General features: G+C 27.1%; 1 protein-coding gene across 1 annotated transcript; it reads left to right on the top strand.

Annotated features, from left to right (window-relative positions):
- Positions 1 to 1,714: 1,714 nt before the first annotated feature.
- On the top strand, positions 1,715 to 20,974 carry LOC100202819 (programmed cell death protein 4). The gene is made up of 13 exons (XM_065793228.1): positions 1,715 to 2,390; positions 2,847 to 2,947; positions 3,065 to 3,145; positions 4,166 to 4,201; positions 5,085 to 5,126; positions 5,227 to 5,265; positions 5,670 to 5,751; positions 6,462 to 6,523; positions 6,679 to 6,773; positions 8,414 to 8,528; positions 17,184 to 17,402; positions 17,508 to 17,647; positions 20,613 to 20,974. The coding sequence occupies exons 1-13, from the start codon at positions 2,120 to 2,122 to the stop codon at positions 20,668 to 20,670; spliced, it is 1,341 nt and encodes a 446-aa protein (XP_065649300.1). The 5' UTR covers positions 1,715 to 2,119; the 3' UTR covers positions 20,671 to 20,974.
- Positions 20,975 to 23,498: the final 2,524 nt, after the last annotated feature.

The raw sequence follows: 23,498 nt of genomic DNA, 5'->3' as shown, positions 1-23,498 counted from the left end.
TATCATTGCCCATGCCAAACCAACAAATTGAAAAAGGACTTATTTACAAATAAACTATCTTCACAAGATTTATTTGCATTTTCTTTAATAAATAACAATTGTCATTAGCATACAGTGCTCCATTCAATGTAGAGAAAATTACATAATCTATTATTTTAAAGAACAAATTTATTGTTCCTGTACAACCTTGAATATTTCTCTAACTGATATAGTTTCATTAATTAATGTTATTATTGAGATCAAACTTTGCTTAAAAATTATTTAACATCAAATTGAAGTTAGACTGCAGGAAAATATGATAAAGGAATTTTCTATAAATTACACTTTTAATAATTTAAAAGAATTAAATGAAAAAACACTCAAAGAATGCCTAAAAAAAGCGAAGAGTGTTATTTTAGAACCTAATAAGTAAATCATTTTAAAACATTCATTTACATATAACTATTATTTTGTTTTAATGCATTTTTCAGTTATTTGCAATACTTACATTTTTTCCTGAGGATTACGAGGCTTAGTTTTAAGCTTAAGGTTTAAACTTACGAGGCCAACAAGACCGGTGGTACGTTTTTTTACGGCAAGGTGATGACTTAGGAAAGAAAATTTTAACGTTTTAATGTTTGCTGGGAAGCTGAGATTCCTTTTTTTTTTTTTAGTATCCAAAAAGTACTTGATTACAACTAAAGTACGTGTTAATAAACGTCATTATTAGTTTCAAATTGGTTTGCAATGACGTCAACAAGTTATTCTTTTATTATGCTAATTTCCTTTATGGCAATTTGTCATCAAATTAAAAGATAAATTAAGAGAAAAAGTTACGATTGAAAATAATATTTTAGTTTTCGAGCGCATTAGCGATTAAAGCAAGCAAAAAAAGTATTATTGCGGACACGCTTTTTTTAAGGCTTATTATTTTGAATTATTTAAATTGTGGTGTATCAAATCTAGAAGAATCATTTATAGATAATTTTTTTTTTGTTTTCAAGAATGTATACGCTGGTGATTTTGCTAATCCAAAAACCCGCAAAATTAATATAATTTAATAGCAAAGCTTAAATTGTAAACAATACTGTTCCGATAAAAAAGCTATTTATATTTGTATGTTTTTTAGAAAACTATTTAATAATAGACTTACTTTTTGCAAAATGCTTCAACTTTCAGTAGAAAAAAAAGTCTTAATACAAATTTTGATTAGATTAAATAATGGACTTACTTTTTGAAAAAAAAGGCGCTTTTTTATTATAAAAATTGCCTTTTTAAAGAAAAAACGTTATTCATTAAAAAAAATAATTTATGTTTATTCTCCTTTGGACCCTTTTGGCCCCCGTCTCGCTACACTACTGGGTAGAATAATGTGTTGCAAATGCAATGAGCTGCTAAAAGAATTGCAAAAATGAGTAGTAACAACTTGTTGTTATTGCAAATAAAACAATATTAACATTTTGTTTTCCCATTAAGCTTATTACTAGATAATAAACAGGGGTGATTTTAGAAATAAAATCAGGGGGAAGGGGTAAACCCTTAAAACCTGTCGACTGCGTTTTTTTTTTATTTTTAAATTTTATGTTTATTTACTTTTACTATTATTATGTTTATTAACTGAAAAATGAAATCGGAACAGTCAGTTAAAAGACTGTTTAGATAAACACATTTTTTTATAAAATTAAAAATTAAAGTGAAAAATCAAAACCTTGTAAAAAAATTTCAACTTATTTTCAGAGAATCTTACTACAGACTAAGAGGAGGTGCTTTGAAACTAAAACCAAATACGGGCATTACACGTGATTTCTTTTATAACGCATGTCGTAAACAAGACACGTTTTGAGATCTGACTTGAATGGTGTTGTTGAGTGTTTGATTTTATGTTATATTTGCAAAACCTCAATCGAGTTTTAAGTAATATTAAATTTTCTGCATGATCATATAAATATTTTATTTTTCTTCATGAAAATTTAAATTTTTGGAGACTGAATGATATAAATGTGATTCTCGAAGAACTTATTTAAGAAACTTGCAAAAACATTATTTACAATAATCCTCTAAAAGTTTTTCATTGCTTATGTATTACTGCGTGTAGTTTGTAAAATACATCTTCCAATTTGGTATATTATCTCCTTCGATAATGGATGTTGATGATACAGAAATAAGGTTAGTTCCTACAGCTTCAGAAAACATGCTACAACCGTCGTCGATATCAGAACGAAACATGTTAACAAATGGAGCTCTTTTAAAGAAAGTTCCTAAAACACGAGTAAGGAGCAAGAGTGAGAGTATTAGTCTTTCGGCATATGAAAAAGAAAGAAATGTTGTTGGAAATGTAGTTAAACCAGCAAAGGATAAAGCACATGATCGAAAGCCTAAGAATATAAAGGGTCAAGGAAAACCCAAGAAATGTATGTTTATATATACTATTAGATAATATAATTTATTATTATTATTTTTTTTTTGCAATTAGGAATTTTTTAAATAAAATTATCTTCAAAGAATCATAAATAATAGTTTCTAATCTTGCAAATAATATTATATGTTGTGTGACTGTGTAACTATATTCTCTGAATATTTTTTTAATATATACATTTTTTAAATATATCTTTAATTTAACATTGCTTTGTCTTGATGTAGAAAAGAAGATTGTTGAAGAGCACTCTTATAGTGCTTTTCTACATAAAAAGGAAGAAATTATTTAATTTACTGTTATTAAAAACCATGCTATTACTTTTTTTTCTTCTGCCATTTAGAGTATCTCCCTCAACAACAAAAAAAAGTTAATAAAAATATGTTCAATTCATAGATTTAGTTAATATGTAAAAACAAGAACTATGTATTTTTATTCTATCAAACATTTTCAGCAGGTGCAGGTGGAAAAGGAACATGGGGTAAAAATGGAGAGGTTTATGAAGAGGAAGAAACAAATCCAGATGACCCAAACTATGACTCTGACATAGTGGAAGTAAGTCTTTTTATTTTTAAATTTTAAAGCTTCACTTTAAATTCACAAAATCTGCTTGAAAACATTATAATTGTAATAGCAAAAGTGAATTCTTTTAGTTTTTTCCTTGTGTTACAGAGTGATGATGTTATCCTTTACGAAGTAACTCCAGATTTGTCATCTGCAGAATTTGATAAAATTGTCACTCCAATTATAATGGTTAGTTTTTTTTTTATTTAAATAATCAACTTAATAAATACATTCTGCTTTACTATTTTTCATGTAATGACTTTTGGTTTTTACTGATTAAATGGTAATCAATTTTAAATGATTTAATAGTTGTTTGAGAGAGTACTTTTTTTATTTTTTGTCTCTTGAATTCAAAAATATACTCTAATTGATATTGGCTTACTAAAAATATCAGATTTTAGGGCTCTTAAAGTCTTTTCTTATTGAGTTTTAAAGTTTTAAACAAGTTTGGAGCTCTGAAGGTCAAGATAAAATAATGAATGTTTGAATTTAAACTCCATAATTTGTTTTTTAGAATATCCTATCCTTTTATTTTTAATTTAATGATAACAAATAAAAATATGTTAATTTTAAGGAAGTAAAATTATTTTCATGCTGCAAATAAAACATCTATAACTAATTTACAATAAGTATTTTATTTTGCAATATTGAATGTGAGAAACAAATTTCTAACTAGTTAAGTATCAAAGAGATTAAAAATTTAGTTTAAAAAATAAGTGCATTCATTTAAAAAAAAAGGCAATTAAAATATAACAATTTATTGGGCTTTAGTTGTTTAAAGTTTAGTTAAAAAATCATTTTATGCACATTTTAGCGTTTTTCTTTTTGGTTTTTTCGGATGTTTTTTTATCTGTTTTAAGCACTTATTTAAGCGCTTAAAAAAAACAAAAAACTTTTTATCGATTAATTTAAAGAAGTCACTCTGAGTTATGCAACATTCTACTTCTACATTAAACTAGTCAACACTGCTTTCATATCTAAACTAGTCAACACTCTGCTTCATATTTCTAAAATCAGCACCATGCTTCATTCCTCTAAAATATGATTAATTACTAGAACTATTTAAAAATATAAATTTCTATAAAACTTTATATTTAAAATAACAAAAAACACATTTTGTATTCAAAAAAAAATGATTTTATTTTTAACAAATTTTTGTTTTTATAAAATAAAAACAAAATTTTATTTTTATTTAATTTATTTCTATAGGAATATTTTGATCATGGTATCACTGGAGAAGTTGCCGTAAGTAATTACTAACTTGTTTTACTATAATAAAATTAAGGTAGTAAGACAATGGCAAAACTGTAAGAGGTTATTGTATGACAACAATAACAAATATAATATCACTGATATATAATCAGACTGTATAAAAGTATTTTATATATTTGTATATACTTCATAATAACGCCAACATGGGTAATGATGATGATTATGATTATGGACACACCTAGATAGTTTTAAGAACATCCAGAGATTTCTTTTAAATAATTTTGATTTCTGAGCTTGAATCTTACCGTACCTAGCCAAATAAACTTCCATCATTTTTTACTCAGTCACTTTTAGTTAAATTTTTTGATAATTTGCTTATATCTTTGTATTGTATTGTTATATTTTAGTTTTGATTTCTTTCATACCAAATAATAAGTTTTATCCACTATTTTTTTAATACGAAGTTTGAACCTGAACAGGTTTGAACTATTTCTGAAAGAAAGTTCAAACTAGTTTAAACTTTATTTTTCTATGTTAGACTACACAAAAGTAATACAAAGTATAAAAGTATTTATTTGTTTAGTTTTGCATTATCACTAAAACAAATGTATTAAATATATATATATATATATATATATATATATATATATATATATATATATATATATATATATATATATATATATATATATATATATATATATATATATATATATATAATTACAAATTAAAAAGGATATAAAATCATTTGTAACAAAGTTGTAAGTAATGGCATTTTTATTGTAATGTTTTTTAAATTGTAGTTTTAGCATTAACCCAATTACCTTTAAATACTGTTAACCTGTAATCTTTTTAATATTTGTCTTTTTATGTAATAATTATAATTTATTGTCTAATATTCAGTCATTTTGTTTAGGCATCATTGGAGGAATTAAATATTACACATTTAAAGCACAGAGTATTTTTTTTAATTTTATCTTATCTAAAAAGTTAAAAAATCTTTTTTTATTTTCAAGTTGTTGTTTTTTATTTTCAATTTTTTTTTTTTTTTTTGATAGATTGTGCAATTGGCAGTAAGCTTGGCATTAGAGAAAAAAGTAAGAACAATAGTTATCAAAGTAGTTTTTTGTTTGCCAGTAATACAATATTTGTTTAATATTGTATTACTATTATTGTAATACAGTATTTGTTAAAATCTAATAATAAGTAATTAAAAAAAATACTTATTCTAATAAAAACTTTAAAGCTTTTTTACCCTTTTTTTTTTTTTCTCCTATCGTTTTACGAATATTTAAAAATTTGGTAAATGTCTATTTTATTCTCTCATAATATTTACTGAACATTTAAAAAAATCAAATATAAATAAAATTTATTAACTTATAAATTAATGTATGATTTGAATTTAAGATGACTAAAAAAAACATTTGCAAAAACTTATAAAAGGGGGACCAAATTTGGATGGTTCTGGTATCTGTTATTTTTGTATAATTTTTTTTTTCAGGGTGCACAAAGAGAGTTAGTATCTGTGCTGATATCTGACTTATTTGGACTACATATTCTAGCAGAACCAGATATTGAAATGGGTATGTTTTAAATTCAAAAATTTGAATTGCAAAGTTTAATTTTATATTTCAAAGCTTTTATAATACAAACCTTCATTTAATATGCTTAATCTAGTTTAAAAATCCAATATGGATTTTTAAATTACATTTTTTTTATGTAAGCTGATAATATCCAAAAATGGTGATCCTTGCTAAAAATATTTTTTAATACTGTTATCAATCAACTGATAAATGACAAACTTCAGAATACATCCGTAACAGTTCTACTCATCTAGTTATGAGATAAACTTAAAACCAAATTTAAAACTAAAACATCTCAAACATTCAACTTTATTTAGAACCAAGTAAATTATTTTTTTGTTATCAGTAGCATAAATTATGTAGTTAGACAAATGCAAACAATTTTTTTTTTTTTTTTGACACAAATAGTTATATTTATGTAAGAAAAGCAATAAAAGGATAATTATCTCCTTTTACTGGGTGTTAGTAGATTTACTACATCTTTAAATTTATAAAATTTTTCTTAGAAGTTAATACAAACATTTTTTGTTCTTGCAAAATTGCAACTGTATAATGTTCTATAAAAAATATATTTGGTATAATATTAAAATTTATAAATATTGCATCTCTACAGTTCCATAGTTCAACGTTACAATTGTTTTGTTGCACAAATTTTAATGAAAGCTTTTTAAGTTTAATTATTTTTTCTCCATTCATAAAGTTCATTTTAGGATTCCAAGCTCTTATGAACGCATTAGATGATCTTAAGCTAGATACTCCTGATGCAGCTCATGTAAGTGTCAAACTCTTTGTTTATATTAAACAGTTGAATTTTTTATTTTATATAAAAGCAAAATATGAAATCTAATGCTAAGAAAAATGTTAAATTATTTTCAGGGTTATAAATATTTAACAATTTCACAATCATCTGATGTAAATATTTTTTAGGTATTAGGGCGATTTATGGCGAGATGTGTTGCTGATGACTGTTTAAACCCAATATATATTGAGCAACATTTAGAACATCCAGATGCACTGTCTAAGTATGTTCTTCTTTAAATAAAAATTGCTTTTAATTAATATTGGAAAAAACAAATGGCTCAATTTGGGAGCAAATAAAAGCTGGAATTTACTCAAGTTAAAAAAAAAAGTCTTTAAAGCTCTATTCATTATTGTTTAATTAAACTGTCATAAACATGTCTATAAATACAATCTACAAAGCCTCTTAATATAGTTATTACCTTTAAAGGCGATTTTTCAACTTTACTGGGCTATATTATAAAAGTTATTAATTGCATTGATTATATTATGCTTTAGAGTGAAATCCTTGATAACTCATTTCAATTCTTTGATTTTATGATAAAGACCACCATATAAATTTCTTAGTTTCAGCTTTAGTTCTTTGGTTCCTTTTGTGTTAGTTGCATTTTTTTTTTTTTTTGTATTAACTACTTTCTTGACAATCCTACCTCTAAAGTGGCTTTATTTGCTGATAATGCAACTATATAAAAATGTGGCAGTGGTAAAGCGCTTGTGGTACCATACCACATCCTTAGTAGTAACGCTTTATTTCTCTGCACAGCAGTTTTATTTTCAAGGTTCATATTTCCAAGCTAATGAGTTAAGAGATAGTTGTAACCACAATAAAGTAGCCTCCTCGACTGTCATGGCCCTCTCAGTCTTGGGGAGGTGAATAACATAAAAAGATATATTCTTGTCCTAATAAAGTCGTCACCTTTTGATTGCCTAGAACAGGCAGCCATTATTGAATGTGATCTCTTTGTGACAATATGTCGTTCACTTTAATAAGTCAATTTTAAAATAAAATATGCTGATTGAATATTGTTAATGATTTTAGTAATATTGTCACTGAGCTTTTTACTTCAACCCTCTGGATTTTCATTCACAACTGATAACTTAGGGAAATGATAAATCTGATTCATAGTAAAGTTAGCTTCTGCTACAGTTGCCTCTCAGCAAATTAGTGAACACCAGGAAAAAGTTTAGAAAAAAATATTTCACCAATTGAAAAAAATTTATTACAATTGTGTCATAATATTTAAATAACAAAATGACATTATGGAAACCCATCCAAACTCGGTGTGGAACTATAGACATTAAAGTTGAGTGGTTTATTTTTGCATTAAATCAAAGTAATGTTAATAGATTGCACTACTGGCTGATTCTTGTTGTATAACAGATATACAGGATGCCTGTCAGATCAGGGAAAAGTCAGGTAATTCAGATATTTGCAAAAAAACAGGAGATAATCAGGGAAAATTGCTCTCCATCAAACTTACATAGCTTAAGTAAGTTTTATATTGAACACATAATATAAGATTTTATTCAACGTATGGTCTTCTCTTGATACTTTAAATGCGGGTTGTATTAATGTTTACATTTTTGAAATTAAAAGGATTTTTCCAAAAGAAATTGAGTCTTACTTTTCTGAAGTTGAGTTTGGGTAACTTTAGCTTAAATTAGGGGAAACAGGTAGGGGATCAGGGGAAACAGTTAGGGGATCAGGGGAAAATCAGAAAATTCACCTTAAAATATTGGCAGACACCCTGGGTATAGTTAGAATTAGTCTCTGACCTGAGAGTATACACATAGGTTGTCTATGTTCTTTAATGATTTTTTATTTTAATGAATTTGTTTTTATAATAAATAAATATTTTTTAAGGGTCAGTTTGGATGTTGCAAACAGCTACCTTCAAATGAAGCATGGATTGGTAAGGTTAGACACAGTATGGGGGTTAGGTGGCGGCACAAGACCTGTTAAAACTCTAGTAAAAGAAGTAAGTTATTTTTTTAAAGCTTTTGTATTTATATATAGAGTACAAAAAGACAGTTTATTGGAACTGTATTATACACTAATTATGCTTATAATAATTAGATAAAAGCTACTTAAATTTTAGTGTCTTATTCATAGTAAATAGCAGAGAGTATATCATAGTAGATAGTAGAGAGTTTGTAAAGTAAGACTATGTGGGTCCTATTTTATTAAATATAACACCAATAAATTTTTGATTTTTTAATTGAGTTATTAGCAAATAGGTTATCTTGTTAAATTACCAGGAAAAAAAGCTTTTCCCATCAAAGTATATATAAAGTTTCTTGATGTATCTTTGTGAAAATTTATTATTTCCAGCAGGGTGTCCACTCTGGTGGAGAAGCTGGGAGGAAAGGCTGTTTTTAAAAAATATGCTGGAAAAACTGGAAATTTGTTCTATTTCTATAATTTGTTTTTCAGTAGCTTAGTGTTTAATTCTTGATTTTTTATGTTTATTTTAAATCTTTTTAACAATATTTATTCCTTTTAAACTCTCTTCAAATTAGCGCTCTGCCCTGACAGACCACACAAAAAGAGCAAAGCAAAATATAAAAATATGAAAAGTGAAAGCATTCTTTGCAAAACCAAAAGAGAAAAGTTCTTTACTATCTGTTTTTTCCTGACTCTAATGAGTATTTTCTGATTTCAAATACAGAAAAACAAAATACATTAGACTTGTGTGTCAAAAAACTAGAAGTCACAATGGCTTAAATATCTGAATTTTGAATATTTTCAAATTTCAGATATTTAAGTGAATTTTCTCTATTTTCAAATGATGACTTGAGCCATGTTTTTACAGCTGTTTCCAGACATTGCCATAGCTTCACAATTTCAGATGAGTTGAGACTAAACTTCCTATAAGTTAAATTGCAGTTTAGCTCCTTGTTTTAAATTGGTTAGAAAATTTAAAACTGTAGACATCCATTTCTATGCTTTTGATTAGAATTTGAATGAGGTCTCCCCAACTTTCTGAAATGGATGTTTATATTGGATTCTGGAAAGTTAATAGAAACCGTGTAAATGTTCATTATTTGGGAACAAGTTTTAATAAGTCTTGGTGTGTCATACAGCATACCAAGACTCATTAACTCATTTCAGGGATATTGTTAAAAATTTGGAAATAACAAAAGCTTTATCAAATATAAATGGATGGTCCACAAGTCAATCTAAATTTTTTCAATGAGTTCAGCACCAGCTTGATTAAAACTAGAGTTGAGAGTGGGTCATAACCACAAGTAACCTCCCCATCTGTAGTGGCCTTCTCAGCCTTAGGGAGGTGAATTACAAAAAAAAAAAACTGTTTTAAATTTTCTTTTTAACATCGGAACTTGCAGTTTGCATATTGCCATATGGTAGTTTAAAAACTGGAGAGGTTGTCACAGAATGGAGTCTAAAAAAAGTTTTTAATGCTGCTTATTTTATTTTACACGATAGTCCTGCAAGGAGAGAAGTTTATAACTCTGTTACTGATTCTTTTATCTATCCTCTTAACTTCTGCCTAACAATGTAACTACTTCTACTAAATCTACTAAATCCAGTGTTTTTTTATTATATAGAACACATTAAGGGGTCTCTGTGTATATTTTTCGAAAATGTTGTGTTTTGGGACACCCTTAGCTTCATTCAAAACATAAGTTCACATGCTTGGGACAATTGAATTTTTACACAACATTTAGTTAGTGGCAATTATAGTAAGACAGACGACATTCGTTGTGAAGCATTTGACTTGGCTGATGCAAAAGTGTTAATCAATACGACTGATACAAAAGTAAGAGAACTAATATAACTATATATGATTCTGAAAGATTTATATTTTATCTTTCCAAATGGTATTAGATTTATATTTTATCTTTCCAAATGGTATTTGATTTATATTTCATCTTTCCAAATGGTATTAGATTTATATTTTAGCCTATATAAAAACGAAAAGTTTGAAAAATTAATTTTTTTCTGAAATGAATCCTTACCTAAATTCAAACAGCCATAATGTAAAAGTTATGAGACATCAAAAAAGATACTTCAAGATCACTTCCCAAGTTACATTTTTGCTTCCCAAGTTACATTTCTTTGCTTACATTGCAAATATAATTTAAGCTTTTCCTGTAAAAATACCATGCAGACTATTCAATGGTTCCATTTTTATACATTGATGTAAAGAAAATAATAATAAAGTTGCTTGAATTTATTGCAAAACCAGATGTCCTTGAAAAGTATAGAAGCTGGAAAATGTTGAAAAACCTTATTTGTTAAAAATGTTAAAAGATCTTTCTTTGACTAATAATCTATTACCTGATAAAAAGTTTAACTCAGGATTTGCTGTTTCTGAAGAACTGAAAAAAATAATTTGATTACATTGTCTCAAAGCAAAGAGTTCTTTAAGGTGACCAAGCAATTTGTTTTTTAATGATGAAAAACTTGTGATTAGTCTCTATTGAATTATTCATTGATAAAAGCATCCTGTATCTTTGACCCCGATGTCTTGATGGAGTTGACAAAACAAAAATTGGTTAATCATTTAAAAACTTTACTAGGATACTTAATATAAATTTATCACCACAGCAATGTGACCTTGTTAAATTTAAAAGAAAGTTATTAATTTTCTTTTACAAATTTCACAAAAAAAAAGTATTCAAACTAAACAAGATGTTGAGTTTATGGAAAAACAAGTTAAAGAACTTGAAAAAAAAAACTTAAAAAATAGCTTTTTATTAACAAATGGTGTGGAGCTGTCTTATTTTATTTCTGTCTATTTTATTGTTATTATCATCTGAAGTTGTTTCTCCTTCTTTAAAGTTTTACTGATTTTGTAATTTATTAATCTTAACTAGAATAAAAAATGCCTTTTATGGATTTTGCCTTTCATAAGTTTTTTTTTAAATATAATCACTAGATACTTGGTAAGCTTACAAGTAGTTCTTTATTTATAATAGTTATTTGTTAGTTGTCATGAATATTTTGTTTTTTATAGCTTTTTTTAAGTTAATTGCTTAACTGCACATTCATGTTTATATAAAACCTGTTATTATTTGTGTTTAAGTCATTGTTATGACTATCCCTTCAAAGTTTGGAGACTGACTGGCTGCCTGCTCAGAGTTCCTTTATGTTTAATTTGTTTTTGTAATTCGGAAATTTGTTACATTAAAAAATTTTGTTATGGAAGCCCTTGCTTTTGTTATCTTTTGTTCTGAATATATTATTCTCAATGGTCTTGAGTATGGTATTCATAGTGTTAATGCTTTTTTTTAATTTATTACTATTTTTTAGAAAAAACATCTAAATGAAGTAATATGTATAAAATATTAACCATATAAAAACCAGGCCCGACATTTTTCTTTTAAAGTCTTTTAAAAATCACATGCTTGTCCAGATTTGAATATGATTTTAGATAAATTCGTTTAGGTTAAATGAACATCATAGTTTAATATGATCTGTTATGATCATTTATTGGTAATTTTTCTTAATTATTAGCTCATTCTTGGTTGAAACTTTTAAAATTTTGATGAAAATTGATAGAAACATTGTAATTCAACAACTATTTTTAATTATTACCAGAACTAGGATCTAGGATCTGTAATGGTTGAAAAAGTTACAACTAAAATCATAACCTTGTTGGGCAAAATTGATCTAAAGACTCAAAAATAGTGTTTTTTAGGTTCACTATTAGGGGTAAAAAAATGTTTTGAAAATTATATAAAAAAGAGAAGTTTCTTTTAAATTTTAACTTGAGATGTTATAATTTTTTTTTCTTAAAAAAAAATTATAATATCTCAAGCTCATGTTTGGACATAGTACGCTAACAAAATCATGCTAATTCCAAACAAAAGAATTGGAATAATTTAAAAATTGCCTTAACTACATCAAGTACACCTAGATTTTTTTTAAAAAAAAGTGAGTTAAACAGTCAGTTCCAAAATTTTTAATAATTAAGATAACTTCCAGAAATAATGCATGCTTGAAATCTTTAGATATTTTTACTTAAATATTTTTATTTGAGTCAAATAAAAATATTCAAGAAAATATTGGAACACTATTAAATTTCAAATTTGGATTTCTCCTGTTTGGAAATGTAGTTTTGATTAAAATTTAAAAAAAATTTATTTTATATAGGCGTTCTCCGAAAAACTCATGCTTTTTAAAAAAAGACCCAATTATGATAGATTATACTGTATATGTTTGATTTAAAGGCCCATAAATATATAAACGCTACATTTTATAATGGCCATTATATAATATACCATTATACAACAGCATGTAACTTAATATAGTGTAAATTAATTACCGTTAGATTATGTTATAAGAAGAACATTGACATTGTTATAATATACCAAGTTTTATTGGAATGTTTTAATTGAAAAAAACTATTTTTAATGGCAATATTTTTTTAAAACCTAAAAAATCAGCAAGAGAAAATTTTCACGTTTCACAGAAACAATCTAAAGTTTTAAATATTTCTTATTACAAATTATTAAGAATAATTCACCATAACAATGTTTATTTTTGTAGAATAGCTTTAAAGTATTCAGTACTCTAATTACATAATTTTTTAAATTATTATTTCTATAACTATTATTGGTAATAATAATTTTTCACAATTATTTAATACCAGTAAATTTGCCTAAAATGGTTGCTAAAATGCCTAAAAAAATTTATTTAAATTTGCCCAAAATGCATGCTTTATGGATAAATGATTTATAACTGTATATATGGTTGCTAAAAATAAGTGCTTGTGGCGATCATTTTTAGCTACTATATAAATTGTTTTAGGAAGTGAAGTATAGTTTGGGAAAGCAAAAGAAATATAATAAATTAAAAAATTTTATTAGAGAATTTCTTTATAACTATCTTGCGACAATATTCTCTTTATAATGTTATAGAATTAGTGAATCAGTGACATTGATATTGTGAATCAGTGACATAGGTGTTGATATTATTCTTTTTTCTTATTTTTATTGTGTAACTATTATTATACAGGGTGGATGCTCGAAATCTGGACAATTTTAAATTTGCCGGCTTTTTTTTGTTTTTAAATTCTATGTTGCAAAATTCAAACATTAATCAAAACAAACATTGTACTCTCGGGGGAAAAAATAAAATTGCAAATTTAGCACATCATGTCAAAGGAATATGACCGTAGAGTTACAGTGGTTGAGTCCCTCTGCGCCAGGCACTCTGTCCCAGAGATTATAAAAAGATTTGGCTTCCCAAAAAGCACAGTTTATGATATTGCAAAGAGGTTTAATGGTAATGCAGAGTCTGTAGAACGAAAAGAAAAGACTGCTCACAAACCAATCAGGAATAAGGCCTTCATCAGCAGAGTACAGAAGTCAATCAACAAAAACCCCAGCAACTCCATCAGGAAACTGAGCAAAGATATGAATGTGTCTCATTACACCATGAGAAGAGTGATTTGTGATGACCTTAGGTACAAGTCCTATGTCCTGAAAGTCAGGCAGATGCTGTCTGCTTCAATGAAGGAGAAGAGAGTGGCTAAGTGTTCCGTTCTTTTAGCATAAATAAAACATGAAGCTGCCGGTAAACTTCGTTTTTTCAGCGATGAGAAAATTTTTACTGTGGATGTCAAAGTGAACAGAAGAAATGACAGGTAGTTGGCTCAAAACCCAGAAGATGTCCCAGTGATTGGTCAGACAAAATTTCCAGCCTCTGCCATGTCTTTATGTCTGTTTCCAGCAAAGGCTATGTCATGCCACCACACTTCTTCCTAAAGGGCCAAAATGTCAACAAAGAAGTCTACTTGGACCTTCTGATTAAGGTGATGAAACCTTGGATGGACAAGTGTTCCAATGGTAGGCCATATGTGTTTCAGCAAGACTCAGCTCCTGCTCATACCTCCAATTTGGTACAGGGTTGGCTTGAAGAGAATCTTCCTATGTTCTGGTCGAAGCACTTTTGGCCTCCAAACTCACCAGATCTCAATCCATTGGACTATTATGTCTTTGGCACTTTGGAACGTGATACCAATAAATCAAATTACAACACTGTTGAATCTCTAAAGCGAGCAATTACTACTGCAGCTGCCAACATGTTGGCCGATGAGGTGGAGCACGCCTGCTCCAGGTTCAGGAAGCGTATCGAGCAAGTCATTGAAGCTAAAGGCAGCTGGATTGAGTAATTGAAAGCTCTTATATGTGTATATTACTGTTTAAAATTTCAGAAATATAGCTTTGAAACTAATACTTTTATTGTAATTTTTATTTTGTGTCAAAAAAGTCCGGATTTCAAGCATCCACCCTGTATTTATATAAGGTTCATATAACTAAACTATGACAAATTTTAAAATCAAATTTTTGATTTAAACCTCCATTAACTTTTTTTTTTTACTTTAATTTTTCGTTTTGGAAACTGTTAAAATTCAACTTTTAATTAAAAATTACAATAAATGTTTGATTTTGCATTCTAATAATATTCCATACTGACATATTGACATTTTAATAAGGGATATTCTTACAATATTGTAGATATTCTATCTACAAATATTGTAGATATTTTATCTACAAATTACTATCTATTTTATCTACAATATTCTGGCATATGGTACATTGCTGAAAAATTCAGCAAAACTTATGAAACAGCTGGTTTTGGATTTTTAGGGTTTAAAAGTTTTAAGTTTTTAGTATAATCGTCAAATTAACCTAAAATGCGCTATAAATTTGTTTGATTGATTTGTTCTTCAAGAATATAAAATAGCAATTCAGACGAAATATGTTCACAGAAAACATTTCAGAAGTATTTTATGTTGTCAGAAAACAATTCAGGCATAAAACATGTCAAAATGTCAGGCATATTTTATGTTGGTAGAAAGAAAGTCATAGACATATCTGACAGATAACAACTTTGTACAGAATATTAAATGTGATTTATTTCCGTTATTAAAACACTTTCTTTCAGACTTCTTTCAATTTAGTTAAATGCAGACATTGCATTTTACATGTGATGTGTTAAGAAAGTTGTGTACATAGATAATAATACTAACATTTGTTTTAGAATTAGTTTACACATAAAAAACATATAAACATTTGTTTTACTTATCAATAAATGTTTTGAGCCATTTAAATTATAGTCAGGTTCTTCATATGTTTCAACAATCGATGTGAAAAATCCATTTCTGCCAACTCATGCTACATTTTAAATCGGAATCAGTTGTGTTTTTTTTCATTTTTTACAAATTTGTAAAGTGCTTGCTTGATTGCTGAATTCCTAATAATTAGAGTGTATCAGTGTTCGAAGTGGGGCAAGATGCAGCGGGATGCCATCCTGTCACCTTTTTATAAAGTATAAGTTAAATTTAGCAGAAAATTGTTTTTATAGTTAATTACAATAAATTAAATTTCTGGCAACAAAACTAAATTTTAGTTTTCAACTGCTTTGATGTCATAAAAAAAATAATATTATGAGCTAACTTTAATGCATATCTTAAAATCATTTCATAATGTCATTGTTGTGGTGTTAATAAAGTACACAAGTACAAAAAGAGCTGACACTGCACTTTCTTTCAAATTTGTTGCTTAAAAAATTAGCAATTTGTTGCTTAAAAAATTAGCTTTATTGTGTACCATAATTTGTATTTGATAAAATTGGCATGTATCTTCATTTGAAATTTTTTATAACTTATATAATTATTTACAAAATTTTTAAGTTATTTAGTGAAGCAGAACCAAAATTAAAAATTTAGAGCAAAATGTTTTTCAAAGATTTTTATCAGGGATATATTATTTGGCTCGGCTATGGCTCCCATACTTTATAAACAAAAATCGCATATTTTGGAATATTTTTTTTGATCACATTTGCCAACCCAAATCCAAACCAATTAAAGCAATTCATTTTTAACCAACTTTCATGATTGCAGGGTTAATGTATTACTATCACTACTCAACTACTGCATACTACATTTAAAAAGAAAAATGTCATGGGTAAATATTCTTAGTTTTAATTCTACCCAGTAGGCAGGGTACCTAAAAAAGACGTCTTTTGAACATTCAAAAGACATCCAAAATGTTCTAGAGACATTAAAAACGCTCTAACGACATTTAAAAGACTCAAAATAAAAAATCAAGTATCAATATAAAAATGTAATATAAAGGAATATATGTAATATTGTAAAAATGTTTTTATATATATTTGACTTGTTTTTTTTTCAAAATAAAGCATATTAAGAAATGCTATTAAAGGATAGTATTTTGTTGAATGCAAGATTGTTATAATATTCATTTTTATAATATTCATTTTTATCGCAAGACTGAAACTGTTAGAAAAAATATTTTAAAAAAAATTCAATAATTTATTCAAAAAATTAGTTAAACAATGAATGAATAAAAAATTTTTACAGTAAAAAAAAACATACATTCTATTCCTTTAAAAAAAACATGAGAGCCGAGAGCCACTCGATTTGTGTGGCTCCTGGCTCCACCAAAAAACAGCTACTCCCCAAGCCTGCTTAGTAGTCAATTCTTAATCTATTTTTCTTATTTTTATTTTCGTTTTATTACACTTTAGTGTATGGAAATTTGTTCAGCATTGTAAAACTATAAAATAAATTTTAGATTTTTCAGAATTAAAATAGAATTAAGTTTCATAGAGTTAATTATTATTTTTATATATCTAGATTGATTTAATGATCAAAGAGTATTTGTTATCAAATGATTTAAGTGAATTTGGGCGTTGCGTTATGGATCTTGATGTCCCACATTTTCACCATGAAATAGTGTATGAAACTGTTATCATAGCTCTGGAAAGCGGCTCAGATTACACCATTAAAGCTATCGCAAATTTACTTCATCATTTATCTGATGCAACAATGATAACCGAAGATCAAATGATTTCAGTAATTTTTTATTTAAAAAAAAAAAAATTATGTTCAATTTTTTATCAACTTTTAAGTATTTATTATCAACTTAAATTATTTATTACTATCTTTTATTTAACCAAGGGTTTTGAGCGAGTTTTTGATATCATCAGTGATTTGGTTCTTGATATTCCTCGAGCTTATAAGTACTTGGATAGTTTACTAGACATGTGTTGTCGCGTACATATTATTCCATTATCTTTGAGACAAAAAGCGCCCTCAAGGTATGTTTTACTTTAAAATGCTAGGAAAATCAATTATTTTTATATATATTTTCTATGGTTCTTATTGCTTTAAAATGTTTTTTATGTGTGATTATTTGTATTCATATAACACTGTTTACAATATTTTTTTGTTTTGCTGTCTGCTAGGTGTTTTGCTTAATTTTTTCTTATGTAGTTGTTAGGAGGTCAACAGTATTTTTGCTTATTAGAATTTTTTTATTTTTTACATTAACTCTTAAAAAACGGTTTAATGACTAAAAAATGGTTTAATGACTGCACCTGTTTGTCATGCACTGTCACAACCAATTTAAAGGCTAAAAAATAAAAACTAGTTGTCACAACTGTTCTAAAGATAACCACCACAGGGTCTAGATACCAACAATGGCAAAGAATTAATTCAGCTGCAGACCAAGCCAACACTGACTTTGAAACAGCGAGCTTTTTTGTTTTCCGCAAGGTTTTTTATCCTTTTTTTTTTTTTAAATTTATCAAGTGCTGGTATGAATCAACTTGACTATTATTAAAAATGCTTACTTGAGCTGGACCAATTAAAGATTAGTCTGGCGTTAGAAATCATATAAAATAACAAATGCCTTCAGCATTTGACATTTTATATGATTTCTAACGCCAAAATATAAATGGTTTTTTATTGTCAAATTTTCAAATATCAAAAATATCAAAATTTTTTCCAAGAGTATAAAGTATAAACTAAGAAATAAGATGTTTACAGAAATATTTTCATTAAAATAAGATCGTCTTGATTAATAGATAATACCATAAATAAATTAAATAAAACAAATACAAAACAAAAAAAGAAAAAGAAAGAACCAAAAAGAAAAAGAAAAAAAAAATGCAATTAATGATAATGAATAATGTCAGTAGTTAATTAATTTAGTTTTTGAATTTACCACGTAATTAAATTTAAGGTTAACTTAAATTAATTACATTTTTTTTTAGTTGATTTTAAATGATTTTAGTTAATTGATATCTATTTAAAAAACAAACACTTAAAACAAAATAAATCAAAATCTGTGTCATAAGCACCGCTTTGATTCAATTTTAAACTGAGTAAGTGAAATATTCTTCTCAGCAACAATAAACTTTTCCACGAAAATGGCCCGTGATTCTAAATTAAATAAGAACTCAGTTTAGAATAAGATTTTGGTACAAATAAGTTGTTAAAGGAAAATTTTGTAGAATACTTATGGTTTTTACTCTTGTAGAATACTTATGTAGAATAATTATGTTTTATTTCTTCAGAAAGAAGTTTTAAAATTTTTTGGAGGCAGTCTACATTTTGTTTTACACATGAACTATAAAACTATATGGATGTTAAGTTTTAATATATTTGTTTTACACATAAACTATAAAACTATATGGATGTTAAGTTTTAATATATTTGTTTTACACATGAACTATAAAACTATATGGATGTTAAGTTTTAATATATTTGTTTTACACATGAACTATAAAACTATATGGATGTTAAGTTTTAATATATTTGTTTTACACATGAACTATAAAACTATATGGATGTTAAGTTTTAATATATTTGTTTTACACATGAACTATAAAACTATATGGATGTTAAGTTTTAATATATTTAAGGCAACTAGTCTACGTAAAAAAGGTTCTCAGGGAACACTTTTACCAGCTCACAATACAGTTCTAATTGCATGTTCTTGCTTGCTGTACAGTTTTCTTAACTTTTCTTAACTAAATAACTATGTATGAAAGAAAAATATAAATTTTTTAAGGACCTAAAATTTAAAAATGTCTTTGTTCTATAGATCATACCTATGTTTTTTGAGATTTTTTTCTCAATGGAGTTTATATGTTGTTTCTCTGATAGATTTTCATCAAAATTCACCCCCAACAAATTTACAGATGTTTGCCTTTTTTTGTCAGTTTTATTAATTTGAAGATTTTTATAATATATATTTTGTATGTTTGAGTGTAATATATTAGAAATATATCATCATTATGAGCAAAAAACTTTTCTGCCATCTATGACAACGAAGTAGTTAACAAATTAAAAAAAAAATTATCATTTTGATGTTTGAGGGAGGCATTAGGGGGTCGTCATCACAGATTATTATCTTTTGGGTTGTTAATAAAACCATGTGGTAGTAAAACTCTTGCTAGATTGCCAGAAACAAAATTTTGAAATTTTTCTTGGGTCTAATTCTTCAAGATACCCAATAGTAGCTGCTATAGAGAAGTTATAATAGCATTATAATAGTACAGAACAATTGCAATAAGTTTTGAATTAATCCAACAACTGAGGAAAAAAACACAAGTACCTTCTTTTTTTTTGGAAAAAAAGAATTAGCGCGCTATCTTTCCAACAACATTTGTATAAAGTATTTTCAGGCTTGCTTCAAAGTTGGATTTTTTTTTTCATTGTCTTGAAGAAATAAATTGTGAGGGTTTGGTTACTCTGTTGCTAGCCCAAAGTGTTTATCCATAATTTAAATACAAAAAATTTCAGTATTGTATTTTAAGCTGCACGCAATGCAATTTTTCAATTTGGTTGATATAGGTAGCAATACAAAGTCGGGTACGATTTTTAGAAATAATCTTTTATATTTTCATGATACGCTTTTGTTTTTTGTGTTTTGAGTTCATGAACTTCTATATAGTTTTTAAATAAGTTGCTATTTATTAGTGATCTACACTATGTCATTATTTATACTATTTCATGCTTCCAATTCACAATGAGATTTGAATCAACAAATTATGCTTATTTGTTAACATATTTTATTAAATTCTTCTATGAATTGTTTTTAATTTTTCAATGGAATTCTAGTGCTTTTCTATGAAATGATATGCTCGTTAAAATTAATTCGAGCGCGCATTTTAAAGGTTTAATGACTTATGCTACATTTATAGTTTGTAAAATTGTACATATGTACAATTATAGTGTGAATTTGAATAATAAATAATTTATTATTAATTTTTTTAGGGGTCGAAAACGTTTTGTCAGCGAAGGTGATTTTGGAATATCGACTAAACCTTTATAGTTTGATGACAGCTTAATTAACATTTTGGAGAATCATACTTTGCTATAGTTATCGTAATTGGCAGTCTTATTTTTTGCGCTTTAGTGATATTTCTTTTTATAATTTAAAAAAAAGAAAATACTGAACTGAAATAAGCTTTGTTAATAGAGTTTCCATTGGTAAAGTCTCGTAAGGTATGTACTAGTAACGTGCAATTGAATAAAGCTAATAAAATGGTCTATAATTTATATTATAAATACAAAATGAGGTGTATTTTTTTTTAAACAGTTTTTTTGTTTTTTGCGTTTAAATTACAGTATTTAAATCGTTTTTGTTTTTTTACTTTCTATAAGCTGCTCCAAGACTTTACAAATGTACTTTTCCTAGTAATCTTCAACCTTAAAACACTTTTTTACTGCATATATATAATAGGACGTTCAGATAAAAAATAAACAGAAAAATATTTTATGAGCCTAACAAACCATGCTGCTACCCAAAACACCACACTAACTGTTTTCTTTTGTAACCTTTAAGTCAAATGTTTTTTACTAAAAAATGCTTACTCAAAGTTTTGTAATGTAAACAGACTGCATGACAGACAAGCTAAAATCAATAAAAAAAAATATTAAGTAATAAATATTTTAAAAACCATTTACATCAAGAAATGACTATGGTTTAAGCTTATTTAAAGACCGAAATTCTAAAAAATACTTTCGTTTTAGTTAAAGTTGTCGAGTTTAAGGAATTTAATGATGGAGACGGTTACTGTCGACAATTAAAAAATGAGGTATTAAAAAGAAATAAATAAAAAGAATAGAAAAATCAGTATGGTCCAGCTCAACTCGCTAATTGTAATTTGGGGCAGTACGAGGCACTTAAGGATTTAAAACTAACTGCGCAGGCCTGGAATTAAGCAAAAAACTAAATAAGGCTTATTAAGTGGTATTCTCTAAAGCATGTGAGTAAATTTGATCGTCGGAGGATATTAAAGATACTAACAACTTGACTCGTATTTTCCACTTTACGAGGCTAAGCAAGACATGTTGCTTCGTGTGATTAAAATTAGTTTTATTATGCAATGAACAGAAAAATAATAGACTTGAAAAAGTTATTTTTTATAATGTAGTTGAAGCGCTTGCTTCAGATGCAAGTGATCCAAGGTTCGAAGCGAGATCTGGTATATTTCGCGTTATCGCACTCCAAAAAAAGGAAGTAGGTTAATAAAACAAGAACCATTTAACATTTTGAAATGATTGTTACTCTGAACCTCGTTTATTTTTATGCAAAATTAAATGTTTTAATTATCGGATTTTTTTTTCTTATTTTCCGGATTAATTTAGTTTACCGGTAATAAAAATTCTAAAGCGATAGTTTGCTTTGTTAAAGATTAAAGCGTGTTTATTTATTTTATCATTTCGTTTTTTAAAACCATAAAAAAAAATTAGGTTTTAGGAGAATAGTCTGAGTCGGTTCTCAATACAGTTCAAACGTAAAAACGAATTGAAGTATCTTACCACAGAGGTAGCCAGAATATTTTTTTACTTACAAAATGTCACTATGTTGCATAAAATGTGAACCAAATAAAAAATGGGCTACCGTTGTAGTAACATGATTTAATCGATTATTCGTTGCAGAAAAACTTTTTTGAGTTTAAAATAATTTGATATATCATTAAGTTGACGAAAATTTGACTCTTTTTATAATTGAAAAATTTATCAAAAACGTTTTTTAAACCCAAATATTCCCTCTTTTAAAAAAAAAAACTCAAAAAATTGTCAACATTTTTTTTTAACTAGGAATTACTAGCCTCATCACTGTGAACCACAGAGACCGTCAGGTTTTATGTCGTGGCAATCAAACCAAATCCTTACTATGTAATAGTATTATCCATATTGTTTCAAAAAAAATTATTTCTGAAATCAAAATGTGTTGATGTGATTTTAAATATAACTATATACAATTTTAAATATAACTACACTGAGGCATATTCGTTTAGACGCATCAATTTTTTTCTCTTTGTCTTAATTTTTTTCTATGAATTGTCAACTGATATGCATTCAAGTTATTATCAAAATAATTGTTGTGTTGTGGGCTAATAAAAATCACACAAAAATTTTTTTTATGTGTCTTTATTAACATGAGAGCATTTTTGATATACAAAAGTACATTTTTTAATTGGAATATATCTATAGACGCAGTCATATTTTTGACATTGAAAGATGGAAATTAGTAATGCGTATGTCCTCCATTACACTGGATCACCTCAAAAATTCTGCCTTTCATTGACTCCACTAGTCGTTGAAGTGTAGTTTGATCCAACTCGGACCATGCTTCAAGGATTTTACACTTTAACTCAGTAACAGTTTTAAATTGGTGTCCAGCTGCTTTAGCGTCATAAACTTTTCTTGATGGCATTCCCCACACGTTCTCGATTGGATTTAAGTCCGGGCTACATCTGGCCATTCCAGAACCGGAATTTTGTGGTCTTTAAACCATTTCATAGAATGCCTAGATGTGTGAATTGCAGCATTATCTTGCTGAAATATGGCATTATCGTCCATATTTTTATCCATATAAGTTATGAGAATATCATCCAACATTTCTGTATACTTTATCGAGTTCATTTTAGGTAAACCACAACACAGAGTCAATTTTCCTGAATAAGAAAATCCACCCCAAACCATTAAACTTCCTCCTCCATAATTTCGTTTTGTTTGTGGGTCATTTATTCCTCTTAGATCATGCCACTAACAACTGTAAGAGTCCGGACCATCTAAATTGAACTTTTTTTTATCTGAAAATATTACGTTTTGCCACTCATGAGTCCAATGCATATGGTTTTTAGCAAA

Source organism: Hydra vulgaris, chromosome 03 (genome assembly GCF_038396675.1).
Source record: "Hydra vulgaris chromosome 03, alternate assembly HydraT2T_AEP".
NCBI lineage: Eukaryota > Metazoa > Cnidaria > Hydrozoa > Anthoathecata > Hydridae > Hydra > Hydra vulgaris.
Note: the sequence above shows the minus strand (reverse complement) of the source record. Positions and strands in the feature narration are given on the sequence as shown.

Bases quoted from the DNA above. Each gene is read 5' to 3' on its own strand.
- LOC100202819 (XM_065793228.1), top strand. From the start codon at position 2,120: ATGGATGTTGATGATACAGAAATAAGGTTAGTTCCTACAGCTTCAGAA. The intron at 2,948-3,064 runs GTAAGTCTTTTT...CTTGTGTTACAG, and splicing joins ATGACTCTGACATAGTGGAA to AGTGATGATGTTATCCTTTA. The intron at 6,524-6,678 runs GTAAGTGTCAAA...AATATTTTTTAG, and splicing joins ATACTCCTGATGCAGCTCAT to GTATTAGGGCGATTTATGGC.